The following is a 17,675-nucleotide window of genomic DNA, read 5'->3' as shown; positions in this document are numbered from 1 at the left end:
GGCCTGCGAAAGCCGGAAACAATCGCACCACCGCGGTGCAATCGCTGCCGGCTTTCGCAAACCAATAGCACCACCGTGAAAAGTGCTGCTATTGGCCGCGTTACTGACGGCGATAAGGCTCCTTACCTTTTCGCCATCAGCGATGTCTTTGCGGCGTCTGCCCTGGTGCCGCCCCGACTCCTCCCCTTCCGGTGCGGATGCCATCCAGAACCTGCCCTGATCTAGGTATCGTATGCGAAAAAGGACCCCCTAAGTCCAATATTCAGAGTTAGCCAGATAGCCTAGCCAGCTAAGTCTGGTCTGGCTAAAGACCCGTCCTAAAGTTAGGCAGCTTACTTTAAAATAGCTGGCTATATTCAGTAGTGCAGCTGCACTATAGAATATGCCTCCAAAGTTAGCCGGGTAAATTTGTGTCTCAATATGGATCTCACAGTATCCATAATTTTACTTTTCCTTCCCTCCCACAGGTAGACTGATCTCCCTGAATTGTATTCTAGCTTCTTAGGAGTTACTTCCAATCAAGCATTCTTAGCTTTATTATTCCAACATGTTTCGCACACAGAGCACCAACAAGATTTTTCATCCAGGGTCTACTTTCCTCTGACTCTTCCGTGCCAGTCAGCCTTAGAGAGGTCATTCCCTGCTGGGATAAGGGAGACACTTTTATGCACTCTTAGACCAGGGAACACCTCTCATTGGCACATGAGGCCTGGACTATAAAAGCAGGACTCATGGCCATGCAATTGTACCAGACATCCTTCAAATAATGACAGCTACGTAACTGAGGTTGGTGTACCGATTGCAATTCAGTTTATCACTGAAGGAAATAAAATGGATAGGAAATAAATCATAAGACAAACGAGAGGTAAACAGCATATCATATCTTCTTAAAGTGGCCCTCCAGCGCAAGGAAAGTTTGAAATATTCCAGAAGGTGGCAGATTTAGATCATAGGAAGGTGTTTTAAGGATATCAGCCCCTGAAAAAGCTCATCATAAATCCTAACACGTTCTCTCCAGAGGCCCTCTTCAAGAAGCAAGAATAATCCTCCATGCTGTAGACTTTCTGCAGAGTTTACAAATTTTTGCTGGATCTTTCTTCTACAAGGTTGATATTCATCAAGCCAGCAAGCAGGAAGGTTAAGCCGGATGAAGTTCTATGAATAACTTTATACATATATTCAGCAAACCTTAAGCACATAAGTCTGCCGCTAAATATTTCTGGAGAAAGTTATTTAGACAACTTCATCTGGTCAACTTTAGGACAGCTATTTTTCTGCCTAGACTTGGGTGCAGAGCTCTCTCCAGCCAGCACAGAGTATTGGTGTTGAGTACTAAAAGTTTAACTGCGTCCTTTGACTGCCTCCAGTCCACCTATTATTAAGCGGGTAAATTTTGTATACATGAGTTACACACTCAAAATTTACCCACTAAGCAGTGGCTTGGGGTGGAATTTCAACCCCAAAAATTCATCCAGCTACCTGCCAAAAGTAGCCAGACAACCCTTTTGACCTCCCTATCTCTTAGCTGAGTCTCTGGAGACTGGGCTAGAAGAATCTTTTTCGGAGAGGGGGCAGGTGCTTCCTCTATCCATATTATTCAGCTTCCGTGGATATTGCCATGTAGGTGGAGACACTACGGTACAAGCCTCATTTAACTTTCTCACAAATAAATCTGAAAGACATTCATTCCATTCGTATCTCAAACATATTTATCCAAATGCAAAATCTGTGCAAGGCCTTCACTGTAGGTTGCTGGTCTTCTGCACCCTGGATTAGTCGGGGCTGGAGATGCTAGAGAGGTATTCCTGAGGCTGAAGAACTCACCTGAGGGGAGGTTATATTGGATCTGATACTAACAAATGGATACAGTCTTACTGACATCATAGTTAAGAGAAAATTTAGAGGTTCGTATTTAGTAGGCCAGCAGGCAGCAAAGATATCTGGGTAAAGTTAGCTGAATATTCAACGGGACAAGTCTCCCACTAAATATACTTGAATAAAGTTTTCTGGGTAACTTTGTCACTCACCAGCTTACTCAGTATTTGAAAAAAAAAAATCTCAGAGCAGTAGCCGCCACATTTCCCCCTCTGTCCCCACCCAAAGTGAAAAAAAAAATTGTCAGGGCCGTAGCAGCCTGATTCCTTAATTCCTCTGCTTAAAAACACAGGATACCCCCTACCACCACCACTCCCTGCCTAAATCCCCCAAAGCCTTCTGTTACCCCCGCGAGAAGAAGATGCTCTTACCACCTCCCCATGTCATCAAATTCTTATGCTGGGAGAATCTGTCAGCCCCTCTACATTCACTGCTCCAACCTGGCCTTTAGAGATGATGCTTCCCTCTCCCTCTCCCACACTTATACACAAACACACATCCCCCCTCCCTTCCACCAGAAGCCACAGTGATGAACAGTGCCGACACCCCCGTTCCACTCACGCTGCTGGACTCCACCCCCACCCAGGCTCCGATACCACCATCCTAGCATTCAGGCCGATACAGTACAGTGCACTCTGGCGAAGCGCACTGTTAACCCGTGTTTGGATGCACGTTTTTGACGCGCTAGCTTTACCCCTTATTCAGTAAGGGGTAATAGCGCATCGAAAACGCGCATCCAACCCCCCCCCCCCCCCGAAACTAATAGCACCCGCAACATGCAAATGCATGTTGATGGCCCTATTAGTTATTCCCGTGCGATTCAGTAAGTAAATGTGCAGCCAAGCCGCACATTTTACTTTCAGAAATTAGCGCCTACCCAAAGGTAGGCGTTAATTTCTGCCAGCGCCGGGAAAGTGTACAGAAAAGCAGTAAAAACTGCTTTTCTGTGCACCCTCCGACTTAATATCACGACGATATTTATTAAGTCAGAGGTCCCAAAGTAAAAAATAATTCAAAATTTAAAAAAATTAAAATCGGCCCGCGGCTTGAAAACCGGATGCTCAATTTTGCCGGCATCCGGTTTCCGAACCCGTGGCTGTCAGCGGGTTTGAGAACTGACGCCAGCAAAATTGAGCGTCGGCTGTCAAACTCGCTGACAGCCACTTCTCCTGTCAAAAAAGAGGCACTAGGGACGCGCTAGTGTCCCTAGCGCCTCTTTTTTCCGCGGGCCCTAATTTGAATAGGTTTTTTTTGGTGAATCGCACGCACAGTTGAGTGGCCTGGGCTCTCGCCCACTCTCCCGCGAACTTTACTGTATCGGCCTGATTGTTGGGTTCCCCTGATCCCACGCCCAAGACATCCTACCTGAAGAAGAGTCAAACGCCTAGCAGAGGGGACACAAGCTTCGATCCTCTCCACTGACGGTAATGTTAATGTACATTATCAGTGCTGCTGAAAGGTCTGTAAGCCTGTGTCCTCCCAGCATTCAGCACTGCTCTGACAGCAACACTGATAGTGTACACTAATCATATTGCTGTCAGGGCAAAAACTGGATGCTTAGTCAGATGTGTTCGCCTGGTGAGGCACGATGTCTTGGAAGTGTGTGTGTGTGTGTGTGGGGAGTGGTCAGGTGGCTAGGGAGTGGATGTCCACAATGTTGAGTCACTTCAGGTGGGTGGGAGGGGGTTGTTGGCATCTTGCATCATTTTGGCTTCTGGCAGTAGGGGTGGCATCAGGGCCAGCATTTTTAAAGGCAATGTTGTGCAAGGAGGGATGAGGGCCTGGCGGCTTCTCCCCAGCATACCAATTTGGACATTGTAAGGAGGAGGTAAGAGTTGCTTCTCCTCTCATATGGGGGGGTTATAGAAAGCTTTAGGATATTTGGGAGGGAATGGTGCCCCACATTTTTAAGCAGGGGAACAGGGGTGTGGGCCACTGCTAGCCTGAGAGGTTTATTTGTGTTTTGTTTTTCAACTTCTCACTCTATGCTGAGTGTAGCCAGTGAGGTTTAAGGTTATCTGGGTAAATGTACCCAGATACATTTAGACCCGATGTCGAGCATGACCAAACTTACCCTGTTGAGTTTAAGCTCTGCCCATGGAACACTCCCTCACCACCTCTATTTTTATATCTGGGTAAGTTTTGGCTGGGTAATGACTTATCCAGCTAAAACTTACCCTTTCTGAGAGGCAGAAAATTCAAAACTCAGGGTTTGTCCGGCTAAGTCCTGAATTTAGCCAAACCAACCCCTTTGAATATTGACATCGTAGGGTCTAATGATTGCCATACAGTGTGGTATAATCCTATATTCAGACCTAAATCGAATAGTATTAGCACAAAGGACCTAGACTTTAGGAGCGTCGACTTCAGGATCATGAGTGGTTGTGTTGAGGAAAATCTAAGATCTGAAAGGTTCTGAGGAACTGTGGACACAAACAAGAATATAGATCGAGGAACAACTATCTGGGTAAAGCTAGCCAGTAAGGGGATTGCATTTCCCAGAGAGGAAGAAGGAGCAATAGCTTGCAGACGGGCAAGCTTGTATGGCTAACAGCTGAGAGAGTGTAGGAAGAGACGACTGGACAGGCCAAATGTTTATCTGCCAACATCTACTGTGTTACCATGTAAATACTGGTTACAAAAAAGTATGGACACAGGTGCATCCTATTTATCTTGTTTTCCTTTTTTTTTATTCTCTTAGGTTGTAACAAACAGGGACACGCAAGAGACGCTGCTGTGTATAGCATATGTTTTTGAGGTGTCAGCTAGTGAGCATGGTGCTCAACACCACATTTACCGACTCGTGAAGGACTAGCAAATTTTGCCAACGTGAGCCCAGTTGGGCACCATGAGACACTCGAGAGGAAAACTGTGCCTACAAAACCCTTCATGCCAAAAATTAATAATATCTTGAAGACTTTTATCTATTTTCAGGAAAGCACACACTATAGCTATTTTGTGACTGCAAGTCAAAATAAATCAGTGCTATTATTTTTTTTGCAAACATTGTAAATCAAAAGACAAAACAAAGGAGGAAAGGAAAAGTTGCATGCAGTATTTCTGTAAACCAACCAGGTGTGGGAAGAATAACCCAGCACAGCTACACGGTTTCATGCTGTGAAGGTCGCCAGTGCAGTCAGTTCCCTTCCAGTGGCATTGGGTTTTCATGTGTCCTGTTATTTGGTGCCACCATTCCATAATATGGTGTTCTCTGACATTCACCTTTTTTTAAATCAATCTATTAAACCAATACTAATAAAGAAAAAAGAAAAATCTTTGCATCTTTTACAAAGAAACAGCATGGATGCAAGTAATCAAAGGCATAATTGAAAATACTGCAAATGTAATCAAATGCAGTCAGCATCGCACCAAACCTTATTGTCAGTATAAGATACTAAACAGCAAGCCAGAGTTCGATGCCATGCGGGTGGGTGAGTAACCAAGCTTTGAGGTGATGGCAAAATCCCAATAGGTAGTCAAGGTCTTAGTCAACAGCATCAGATTCCCAGCTGAAAGACTGGGATAGATGCACCGCAGATCGGAGTTGGGATCTGGATTCCCTGTGGGTACTCCCTGCCACATAATATAGTACTGGAAGGTAGGTATGAGCTTGGACTTCAACAATTCAGATGGGCCACGCAGCTGCTATCACACCTGAACAGTGACACGGTTTGATCTGAGAGAGTGTTTTGGAAAGATGGGGAGGAGGACCTGCACAAATACTTGTTCATTTTCCCTCCTTTACAACGGCTTCTAATCTATAGTGCATATGGAGAACTATACAAAAACACACCAGAGAAAGTCCCTTCTCCATGGAGCTTATAGTCTAGTCAAGACACAGATAAGACAAGTAGGAGGCTTCGGGGAATTATATTTATTATAGCAAACATGGTGAAAATTGAAAAGGCTCCGATCTGGAAGAGCCAGAATTTAAGATTTAAAAACAACCTCAAAATGGTGGGTTTTTAAGCAAGACTTGAATATGGCCAGAGAAAGGGCATGATGCACTAACTCAGGAAGGTTGACAGCATGGTGTTGAAAGTTTAGCTTGCCTGAAGAACAGTGGTAATGGCAGTAGAGGCACAGAGAGATAAAGAGAGGAGGTAATGAAGAGCTGCAGAGTGTGAAGCTCGAATTGTATGCGGAAGCAGATGGCGAGCCAATGTAGTGACCAGAGTTCCTTGCTTGCTTTTCACTGCTCCCAAGCTCCGCAGTCAAGAGATATGCACAGCACTTGAATGGATACGGATTGCATAACTTTGGGAAAGATTACAGACAACTTAGCAAAGACTGTCAATCTGTCTGTTCTCACACATTATTGTTGAAGGTCTGAAGACTCTGCAGGTGGTATACCTGCACGATATAACATTCGTCAAAGCAGATATGAATAAATGCTGCTCCTGGGAATTAGTATTTTACATTGGCATCCCTCATATTTCACTTTTGTGGTATAGATAAAGTGTTTGTTAACCTTGAGCAACCATGGTATTGATGCCTTTTGGCATATATTATAATAATATAACACTGATCTTATCACACTCAAAACAAAATACTCCAAGCAGGTACCTAAGTTCAGCAGGTCACTGCTCCATATTGGTTTCTCTTGATCATACACATGCACACATTGCAATTCAAGAAAGTTAGAGACTGATAATCAGCCGGCTGTGTCCAGACAGAGTTACTCGAACAGCTTTGTTCGATTAACTTCATCCAGATAGTCAGCCCAAATAAGGCCAGGCTCAATATCCTGTCTAAAATTACCTGGACAAAATTGTCTGGGTCACTTTAGGGCTGCTGATTGGCCCACCAGAGTTACCCATGTTAACTTTGTCTGGGCAGTGCTGACGATCAGCACTGTCTGGACAAAAATGAAACCACACCGCCAACGCCACTTTCTTTTACCCAGATATATTTTGTCCAGGCAAGGCGGGGGAGGGGATATTTCAAACCTCATAATTTGTTCAACTTAAATTCAGAAGGGCGCCAGACAAACCCTTTGAAAATGGGCCTCTTAGATTTTGATGTCAACATATTGCCCTAGAATTTATCCTGATACTTCATTCCTTGAATATTATAATACCACCCTGAAAATTTTATAGTGTTGATACAGGCTTTCAGTATCACAAAGGTTCTATTTTTAGATGTCATCTGGAAGGGACGTCTTGAAAGCTCATGAGCAGCATCTTTGTGTAAATAGTTATGCTAATCCAATAAAAGGTATGACAATCTGCAAAGAATATAATTTATGTCCCCAGGACAATATGGCCACTGATCCTCCTTATTCTTAAAAATAAAAACCTTCCTGCCAGATTTGGAAGAGAATGTCACGTAGTGAAAAGCAAATTTTCATTTGTCACTTTTCATCAGTCACTTTTCATCAATTACTCTAGGAATCATGGTTTCTGTAGACAGATATTCCAGAGTACACCACAAACCATGCTCTCCTACAGTCTTGGGTGAGATCTAACATTGGAACACTTCAGCATTTACAAACAGATACAAGAACGTGTCAGGTGACCATGTGAAATGTACACGCCTTCAAATTTAAAGTCATTCTCTTGTAAAACTCCATCCAATAGTAATATTAAGAGGATAATTTTAAAATCCATTTCTGCAGGTAAAATATAGTTTACAGTTTATTATTCTTTATATACCGACATATCGGGGTTCGATCATATCGGTTTACAATAAATAAACATACAAAGCAAAAATGACACATACATTAATTAAAACATTAAAATACAAATCAGCACAGTAAAATAACAATAAAGTGCTTTAACCATGGAAATGGGCTTTTAGAAAATTTCCCACCCTATATGCAGGTAAACCTGGGTCTACTACACCATACTTTTACCTGCAGTAGGGGAAGGTATTCCTGGGGGTAAGGTTAGGAACTATGCACATACTTTGAATTTTCAAAAATATGTGCCTAGTTTTTGCCAGGAAAAAGTACCTGCATAAATTAGCCGCTACAAATGTGTTCAGATAATTTTCCTTAGGCAACTTGCAAAGTGAAAGTATGCGCATGTTTCAATTTGAAAACTAGTGCAAAGTCCGCAGGTAAAAAGCACCTAAAGAATTTGCAGTCATGCAGCCAGTCTGAAAATTACCCCCTAAAAAATCAATAGTCTCTTGCACAATTCATTGGGAACGTTACTGTACAAACTGCCTGCATCCCTCGTAGCTGAAAACACTTTTCATCATCTGCCTCTTTCCTACAAACAGTAACAGGAAATGATGGCAGATAAAGACCAACGTGGTCTTTATCTGCAAGGTGTTTTACGGTTAGAACTGTCGCCCGGTGCAGTTTACTTTCTCGCCTTCTTGTTTAGGGTTATAACTGCTGCTCCGTGCAGGTTTCCCCCTTTAGGTTTATGACTGCCCACCCTGTGCAAGTAAATGCCCTACAGAGAAGTTACTACAGGTTATTCCAGTACTTCCTTTCCATCCTCTTGCCACTAGGGCTCCTTTTTAATTCTGTCACCATTTTGTGTTCATCGCCTGCTTCGGATAGGCATTCCAGGCATCCACCACCTTCTCCATGAAAAAATATTTCCTGATGACGTTCCTGAGTCTACCCCCTGAGTTTCATATTATGACCCCCTACCTAGTAATACAGTTTCCTTTCTACTGGAAAAGGTTGGTCTCTTGTGCCTTTTGAATACCTTTCAGGTATTTAAAAGTCTGAATCATCTCCCTCTGTCTCCTCCATTAGAAGGCTGTTCCATGCATCCACTACTCTTTCCTTGAAGAAGTGTTTTTCTGATGTTGCTCCTAAATCTAGCTGACTGGAGCTTCATATTGTGATGACTTGTTCTTGAACATTCCTTCCTCTGAACCTGAGAAATGCCATGCTGGGTCAGCCCAAGGTCCGTCAAGCCCAGCATTTTGTCTCCGACAGTGGCAAGTCCAGGTCACAAGGATCTGATTTATACTTTTGCAGTATTTGAATGTTCCTGTCCTCGGGGATATCCAAATATAGATCCTTAGTCTAATTCTCATCCAACATTTGGTGTAGACCCTGCATCATTTTGGTAGCCTTTCCATGAACTGCTTTCCAAACAGTTTCAAGGGCATAGCCTCCAGAATTGGAAACACAATTTTGTGGAAACACAGTATTGTGGAAACAATATTCTAGGTGGGGTCTCACAACTACCAGTGCAGAGGCATTACAACCTCAGTTTTTCTGCTGCTTATTCTTCTTCCTATGCACCCTAGCATCCCTCTGGCTGCAGTTGCCCTTCTACAATGTTGCTCAAGAAGATATTTAATAGAAATGACCCCAGAATAGATCCCTGAGCCACTCCATAAATCACCCTTCCTTCTTCAGAGAAAATTTCATTTACCACTACCCTTTGCTGATTATCATTCAACCAGTTTCTAATCCAGTCCATCACTTTAAGACCTACCCTCAAGCTGTTCTGTTTATTTACGAACCTCTAATGTAGGGATATTATTAAAAGCTGCATTCAGTGCACACTCTTGATTACATTTTCTTGTCACTCAGTCAAAGAAGTTGATCTGAATTGTTTGATAAAATATCCCTCTGGTAAAGTCATGCTGACTTAGAGCCTACTTGATTCTGGATACTTGGCTATCCATTTCTTCAGTGCAGAATCCATTCATTTTGCCAGCACTAAAGTAAGACTAATTGACTTGGAATTTTCAACTTCTTCTCAGTTACCAATTTTATGAAGAGGCACAACAGGTGGACCCAGAAAACAAATTGGAAGCCAATCCAGTTGGCTGTGTAGCAGTAAACAAAATGAAGATCTGTGTGTATACAAAAGCCCTTTATTGAAATTTGCCCGACTCTGGCCGAGTTTCGCTCTTTAGTCGAGAGCTGCCTCAGGGCAACTAAAAACAAACATTTAAAATGTTAAATGAACACACATAAATCAATAATCAAATTAAAAAACAACATCCATAAGTGTACAAACTTGACAAATAATGCAAATCATAATATATATATATGTGTGTTGACAACATAATGGAATACAGAAACCGCATTGAAAAGGATACAGGACACAATCTGTGTGCAGGTATCACAAAGAACAGACAACGCATATAATTGTGGATCCACAAACATTGGGCTTCAGCCCTGCAGGCGTGTGATTAGTCCTGCTATAATTTAGTAAGCATTCTTAATTTTAGTTGTCTCCTTTTAAATATCTTTTAATTAATATATTTTAACCACTAGAATTGTATCACGGTCTATACTAACACCAAGTCAATCCTCTCCAGCAGATTCTAACTTGTTTTCACAACCGTTGTCTGTTCTTTGTGATACCTGCACACAGATTGTGTCCTGTGTCCTTTTCAATGCGGTTTCTGTATTCCATTATGTTGTCAACACACATATATGTTATGATTTGCATTATTTGTCACATTTGTACACTTATGGATGTTGTTTTTTAAGTTTTGTTTTTTTTTTTTTTTTTTTAATAGTTTATTGAAATTTTTACAAATTATAAAATATGCAAAAAATCAGGAAACAATTTGCAATCAACATAACCATAGTACATCAAATAATTCCAAAAGTAATTACTTCTAAGATGCAAATCCAATAGTCCCCAAAAATGGGAGGACCTAAATAGGAAATACTTAACTAGTAAATGTTATATAATATAATAGCATTTTGCTGGGCTATCATTTTTAAATGCAGTTCTTTAACAACTCAGACCTTTTCCTTATCTGTCAAAAATACTTCCAGGTGTGTAGGATCCTGAAAGATAAATTTATGATTTTGATAAATCACCAGGCATTTACAGGGGAATTTAAGAAAATATGTTGCCCCTAGGGACAATACTCGAGCTTTCAAGGAAAGAAATTGTTTCCTCCTGTATTGTGTTGATCGTGACACATCCGGAAATACTTGGACTTTATACCCACAAAATAGAACTTCCCTATTTTTAAAGTATTTCTGCAATATATTAACCTTATCATTTTCTTTACAAAAAGTTACTAAAAGAGTAGCTCTTTGTGGGATGTCGTCAATAGATGACTCCAAGAAGGAGGTTAAATTGGGGGACTCTTGCTGTATACTGTCCATCCCACCCTCTCCTTCCTGTCTCTTAAGCTTAGAGGTCATTACATAATAAATTTTGGATATGGACTTATCATCTACATCAAGTATAGCCAAATTCTCTTTAAGATATTTTTTTAGTAACTCAATAGCAGAGAGAAGTCTCGTCATGGGGAAATTTAAGAACCTTAAGTTCTTAACCCTGTTCTCATTTTCCAAGTTCTCTATCTGCCTTTGGGTACTCAAACTATCTTTGATAAAGGAATTATTTGCTATCTGTAGTTTGGTTATTTGATCTGTAGTGATCTTTCCTGTCTCCTCCAATTGTTTTAAACGGTTATCACATTTATGTAAATCATTTTTCATTTCGACATTCCCTTTCTTAGTTTGCAACATAAAGCCTGTCATAATCTTCTGAAGGTCATTTATAGCCTTCCACACATCAGTCAGGGTTATATTCTGCGGGTCTAAGGGTGCAGAACTAAGTATCTGTAGTCCTGCTTCTCCATTTAGGACCGCGTCGTTGGTACTATCTTCCTCTAGAGGAGGAAGGTCAGCAATAGTTTCTACTACCTCTGAACTTGATGAATTGGGTAACCCCACGTCTATATGGTCTTGAGCTTGAAACTGCTGGCTTGGGCTTTCAGAGGCTCCTGAGGAAAATGAAATATCAGGTATAGTACTACGGGCTGCTTGACTTACCCGACGTACTACATGCTGATCCATTGGTCCCCTACTTTCCATAGCTGCAGGTGAAGATGTCCACACTTTTGATTTTCGTTTCCTACCCATAAATGTAGGAGAAACTACCAAAAGGAAATTTTCATCCAGGGGCGCGCCCCTTTGGCGCGCAGCTTCGGCGCGCGCCGGCGGCTGCGCGCCGCAGGTGGCCCGAATTTATCTCAGCGTCCCGACCCCTTCTGATGACGTCACTCCGGGGGCGTGGTTTCGGGGCAGCGATGGAACGGCTCAAGCTGTAAATCAAGCCTCAAAAACTGCCCTCCTCTGCCGGCCTCTCAGTTGAGAGGCTTCCCAGCTGAAAGTCCTCCGGTTACTCACTGCAGGTGGCCCGAATTTATCTCAGCGTCCCGACCCCTTCTGATGACGTCACTCCGGGGGCGTGGTTTCGGGGCAGCGATGGAACGGCTCAAGCTGTAAATCAAGCCTCAAAAACTGCCCTCCTCTGCCGGCCTCTCAGTTGAGAGGCTTCCCAGCTGAAAGTCCTCCGGTTACTCACTGCAGGTGGCCCGAATTTATCTCAGCGTCCCGACCCCTTCTGATGACGTCACTCCGGGGACGTGGTTTCGGGGCAGCGATGGAACGGCTCAAGCTGTAAATCAAGCCTCAAAAACTGCCCTCCTCTGCCGGCCTCTCAGTTGAGAGGCTTCCCAGCTGAAAGTCCTCCCGTTTTTTAAGTTTTTTAATTTGATTATTGATTTATGTGTGTTCATTTAACATTTTAAATATTTGTTTTAGTTGCCCCTGAGGCAACTCTCGACTAAAGAGCGAAACTCGGCCAGACTCGGGCAAATGTCAATAAAGGGCTTTTGCATACACACCGATCTTCATTTCGTTTACTGAGGCACAACAGTTGCCATTCTCCAGAAAAGCTCCAGCTTTAGAGAGAAGATAAGGTTCTGTTTTTTAATTGACATTGGCTTGATGTCACTTCATGTCCCATGGCACCGTTGTAGAAAATTAAAAATAAGTTTAAAATAAGAAAATAATTAAAAGTAAAGAAGACCTGGTTAGACCAGAGGGGCTTGACTAGGCCCCAGAAGGGTCTTTAAAGCTAGGAAATCTGGTAATTACAGCATCAGTATAGCGATGTTAAAATCATCCAGAAATCCATAAAATACATAGGACTAAGCACAAAGATACCTGCTTAGTGGTTCTGGACTCCCAACCAAGCCCTTATTGCATTTAAAATTTAAGAGAGAAACAGATTGGGCATCAGTCAAAATCACTGGATTGTTTACATAAAATTGGGGCAAAACCAAATTGTGCATATATGAATCATCTATAAAACGCCCAAGATGCATTTTTGACTGCAAAAGAAATATTTAGAAAGCAGTTTACAATGTAAATCGACTCCATTCCAAACCAGGTTTTCGGTGTTTGACGCCCAGAGCTCAGCAGGGCTCTGAGGCTCCAGGCTGTCAGTGAAGCCATTGCTATAGTAACCAGACTGCCTCATGGCAGTAACTTAGGAGTAAAGGTGAAAAGGGAAGCATAAGGATACCTGAGATACGCTGCGACTGATTCCCCTGGGATTTTTGGAGATATTTTACCCAACACTAATATCATCAAGCATTCCTGCAGGTGAACATTACCTGTAGCAGGAGAGTGCTGTACTTTGGCTGCATAGGGAGTTGAGTACCATATTGGCACTACTTTTGCCAGTGACATCAGTAGAGCATGAATATCACTGTAAAAAAAGGTTGTTAGAATCTGTGTGCGAGATTGACGGTTGAAGCTACTTTAGGAAGAAATGTTGCAGCTGAGTCTGCCTCACAAGAGAGAAGCAGTTTAAAACACTATAAAATTGAAGGCACAATATTTAGAAACACGTAGGTGAGTGACTGTGTGTAGGAATGTGAGATTTTAAATCTTGAAAGGTTTAAAAAGTTGAGGATTCAGCATAGGTAATGGTAAATTTTGTAGCTGGTTAGTGGGAATTGTTTACCAGCTTTAACAGGAGAGTAAATATTTGGATTACAGTCTATTGAAAGTAGGAATGTGCAGCCTTTAAAATTTCATTTTGTTTTTTTCTTTCATTCTTGGGTTTTATTTTCCACGATTATCATTTTGTATAATGTTTAGTCCATTTCTGTCCCTTACAGAAATGGACTAAATTAATAAAAAAAAAAAAAAAAAGAAACAGGGCTTCCCCAGACCCCTATGCACCCCCTCCCACAAAAAAGTCTGTAGGCCAGGAACTATCCCGGCCCCCACTTACCCCATCTGTGAAGTCCACCCAGAAGAACAGGAGCGATGCCTACTTACCTCCTACCCCTATGTCCTCTGAATTTCAATGGCACCAGTTGGCCCTGAGACCAGCGCCATATTGTGACATAAAATGGCGCCTTCTTAGGGCTAGCCAGTGCCATTTTCTTGTACAAACATGCAGCTGTAGAAGAAAATCGCCCCAGCCAGCCCTGAGAACAGGCTATTTTGATGTTACACTATGATGCTAGTCTCAGCCCTGAGGATCCGCTCCATAGTGTGACATCAAAATAGTGCTTTCTCAGGGCCAGCCAATGCCATTTGCTTGTACAGCCACAGTTTTGTACAGCTAAACAAGAAAATGGCACCAGCCAACCCCGAGGTGCCATTTTGGCATCACACATGGCATCGGGCTCAGGGCCGACCAGTACCACTGAAATTCAGAGGATCTAGGGGTAGAAGGTGAGTGGGCATCCCTCAAGTAGCGACTGGGGTGAGGCCCTGAGACGTTTGTGGAGAAGGGTGAGGGAGAGCACATGGGGAGGCCCAGTTTCATTTTGTTTGGGGAGGGGGAATTAGAAGCCTTGGTTTGTTGGCTCCAAGGAGGGCCCCGGAGAATCTCAAGAGGCCTGGGGGAAATCTATAGGCTGCCATAGGTTTTTTTTTTCTTTTTTAATTTTCACAATGAAACTGAAGTGAAGTAAACCAAATGAAATTTCATTAGTTTTTTTTCTGTTTTGTTTTGAAAACATTATGAAATGAAATAATTTTGTTTCAAACGAATGCACATCCTTAATTGAAAGATATCAAATATGCTGAATGCTGACTTGCTGAAGTCTCTGAATACTCTAAACCTTAAGTGACCAACATTATAAAGTGGATTATTTCAAAGGTGTGTAATAAATTGCAACCTTGCATAAAGTTTCCAGACACACATGGAAGTTTTAGTTACACAAAATAGTGCCAGGATTGCAGCATGATTTAGAAAAAAGTGCCTGGAAGTTAGGTTCAGAAGGCTTTACCTTATTCCATGAATATTGTGGAAACATGGGAAGTTACTAATAAAAATAATAAGAGAGAGAAATTCTCTAATTGGATACAGAAAAACTCTGGGGCAAATGCAGAAAAAGCCCTAAAACCGGGCGCTTTCCTAACATGCTTCCAGGCACCTCTCCTGGGGGTGCCATGCAATATTTTAAATAGGGTTTGCGCTGTCAAGGAAGCGCTAGGGTTGATTGCATACCCCTAGCAACACCTTGACAGCGTGCACCCAGGAGAGGCCGGCTGTCCACGGCCATCCGCCGGTTTAGAAAACAGACGCTGAATTTATTGGCATCTGTTTTCTAAATCAGCGCACAGTCATGACTTTGGAAAACGGACACTAGTTAACTAAGCGTCTGTTTCCCTGACTGGCGGCACTTTTTTTAAACTTTTTTTTTTTAATCTTTCGTTCCTCCTACTTAATATTCCAACGATATTAAGTAGGAGGATGTACAGAAAAGCAGAATTTTCTGCTTTCCTGTACAACTTTTGGGAGTGCTCAGAAATTAACGCCTGCTCTAGGAAGGCGTTAATTTCTGAGCACAAAAGTGTGCGCATTGGACACACATTTTTTTTTTAAATTTCAGGTGATTAACTAATAGCCTCATCAACATGCATTTGCATAAGGGGATTAGGTTGCGCCTACACAACCTGCGTCCAACTGCGGGTTAAACAGTGCACTCAGCTGAGCGCACTGTATTGCATCGGCCCCCTAGTTATTAAACCTGTTTGTTAAGAATCTATGGCAACACATTGTTGAAGAATTTGACAGGAGAGAAAGATATTGAGAGAATGAATTAAGGAACATAGTTGTTCCTTCAATTTTAAACCTAAGCATGAGGAATCATAATTAGTTTTATATAGCTAGTAAAAAAATTCAAGAAGTCTTCAACAAACTCAAGAAAGAAGATGACCTACTTCCCATCCTGGAGGAAGTGAAGAAGAAACCATCAACTAGCAATGTTTCCCTAGCTATGCACCCGAACTAGGTTCCAGAGCTAAGATAAAAATTAAACGTATAGCAGATGCATTCTCAAAGTGCATACCCAAGCTACAGCCATAACAAAGGGAGATAAGTGTCCACACAAATACTCATACCAAAATACTCATAGACAAAGGTTTACCTACAAAAGATGATAAAAATAAAGAAGAAAAACAACCAGGAATTAAAGAAGATACACATGAGAGGCAGAGACAAACAAAGGAAAACTAAGATAGTGAGAGAAAGTAAGGGCAAAAATAAAGGTAACAGAAAAGATACACAAGAGAGAGAACAGAGAATTAATAGCTCCATACTTACCACCCAGAGATCTGGAACATCTAATTAAGGAAAAACATAAAAAGAATTAAATATACATAATATTTGAAAGCTCAAATACAAAAACAAATCTGAAGTGATACTTATCTGAGAGTTAAGTTCTGATACAGCCCTGGTAGTTTATTTTCTCAGAAAAAGTAAAGTTCTATAGTAAGAGTTTATTATTATAAGAGAGAGAGAGTACAAAGTTATGTGACTGTTTGAATGTTTTTGAAAATTAAATTAATATAAAGGGTGTGAAGTATATCAAATACCTGAAATGTATAATGTTCTCTGATTTTGAAAGAAAATTGTTTGATATATATGAAGCCAATCTACTGCCAACTTAATTCTTTGCTACAGGTAAATAAAATTTACATTTAATTTAAAGTATTTTGTTTACTTACCTTTATCAATTGAGTTGTCTACTGAAACTTTCTCTCATAATTAATAACCTGGAAACCTTAAATCATCAACCACACTATGGGCCTCATTTTCTAATCGGATCACACGCGATACCAAAATGGGGGGCGGAGTCGGAAGAGGAGGCCCCGGAAGAGGAGTCGGGGCGTCACCGGGGCCAACTCCGGGAAGACGCCGCGGACGACGAAAAGGTAAGGCCCTTTTCGCATCCGAGTTCGTGCCCAATAGCTGCACCTTCTATGGTGGTGCTATTGGGTGCGAAACCGGCAACTATCGCACCGCGATAGTGCGATCGCTGCCGGCTAGCGCAGCCGCCCCCCTTTTCGGCCCCCGCCCCTCATTCCCTAAAGTATCGCAGGCCTGCAATACTTTAGAAAATGAGGCCCTATATCAGTGGAAGAATTTCCCCAACCCAGGTGGTTTACAATATCATAATCCGGATCCTCCTTTATTAGGCATTGAATGAGAAGTCTGAAATATTGATGGAAGGTAAAATTTAGAGCTGAGAATCCGAGCACTTTTTCATTCTGACAGAGAAAATTATGAGTTTGATGTAAGATTATGGAGTAAAAATGACAAGGTGATCAAGAAAGTAACGCGGTAACGTGGAGAGAAGAGGCAATTCTCAACCTACAAAGCTGCAAAAAGCATGAGCACTTTTAAAACACGTACACTATGGAAATAACCCGCATTGTTTCTCTTTTGAAAATTAGCAGCCACAAAGCATATGTGCCAAAAGAATCTCTCCTATCTTGCACCTGCTCTTTATTCAGCTGGGGAGATTATAGCTGACAATTAATCTGCATGCATGGCATTTTACTCCCCTGAACTAAACAGCCATAGGAGTGCTTTTTTTTAATGTGGCTAAAAGTACGCACTCCAGGGCCCCAAGTATGCACTTAGTCCTATTTCAGGATAGGTTTGTTAACTTTCAACTGTGAAAATTTTGAACACTTGGAGGCACTGCCTGCCACCCCATCTTCCTATGGAAAACACAAGTATTTATTAATTATGAATTTACAACTTAACACCTCTCAGCCTCCCCCCCCCCCCCCCCATGGTGATCCC

The 17,675-nt window shown here is 41.9% G+C and overlaps 1 protein-coding gene and 1 long non-coding RNA gene across 2 annotated transcripts in view; both read left to right on the top strand.

Annotated features, from left to right (window-relative positions):
• The window catches only part of LOC115082524 (protein scalloped), a 40,323-nt gene extending 34,030 nt beyond the window's left edge, over positions 1-6,293 (top strand). The window contains exon 4 of the mRNA XM_029586754.1: positions 4,577-6,293. Within this exon, the coding sequence (XP_029442614.1) occupies positions 4,577-4,690 (114 nt within the window). The 3' untranslated portion in view covers positions 4,691-6,293. The remainder of the gene's footprint in view (positions 1-4,576) is intronic.
• Positions 6,294-10,372: 4,079 nt separating this feature from the next.
• On the top strand, positions 10,373-13,823 carry LOC115082525. The gene is made up of 2 exons (XR_003854189.1): positions 10,373-11,786; positions 11,965-13,823. It is a non-coding gene; the product is annotated as an uncharacterized LOC115082525 (long non-coding RNA).
• Positions 13,824-17,675: the final 3,852 nt, after the last annotated feature.

The sequence above is a fragment of the Rhinatrema bivittatum genome, unplaced genomic scaffold, assembly GCF_901001135.1.
Source record: "Rhinatrema bivittatum unplaced genomic scaffold, aRhiBiv1.1, whole genome shotgun sequence".
NCBI lineage: Eukaryota > Metazoa > Chordata > Amphibia > Gymnophiona > Rhinatrematidae > Rhinatrema > Rhinatrema bivittatum.
The sequence above is the reverse complement of the archived record's forward strand: the minus strand, read 5'-3'. Positions and strand labels throughout refer to the sequence as shown.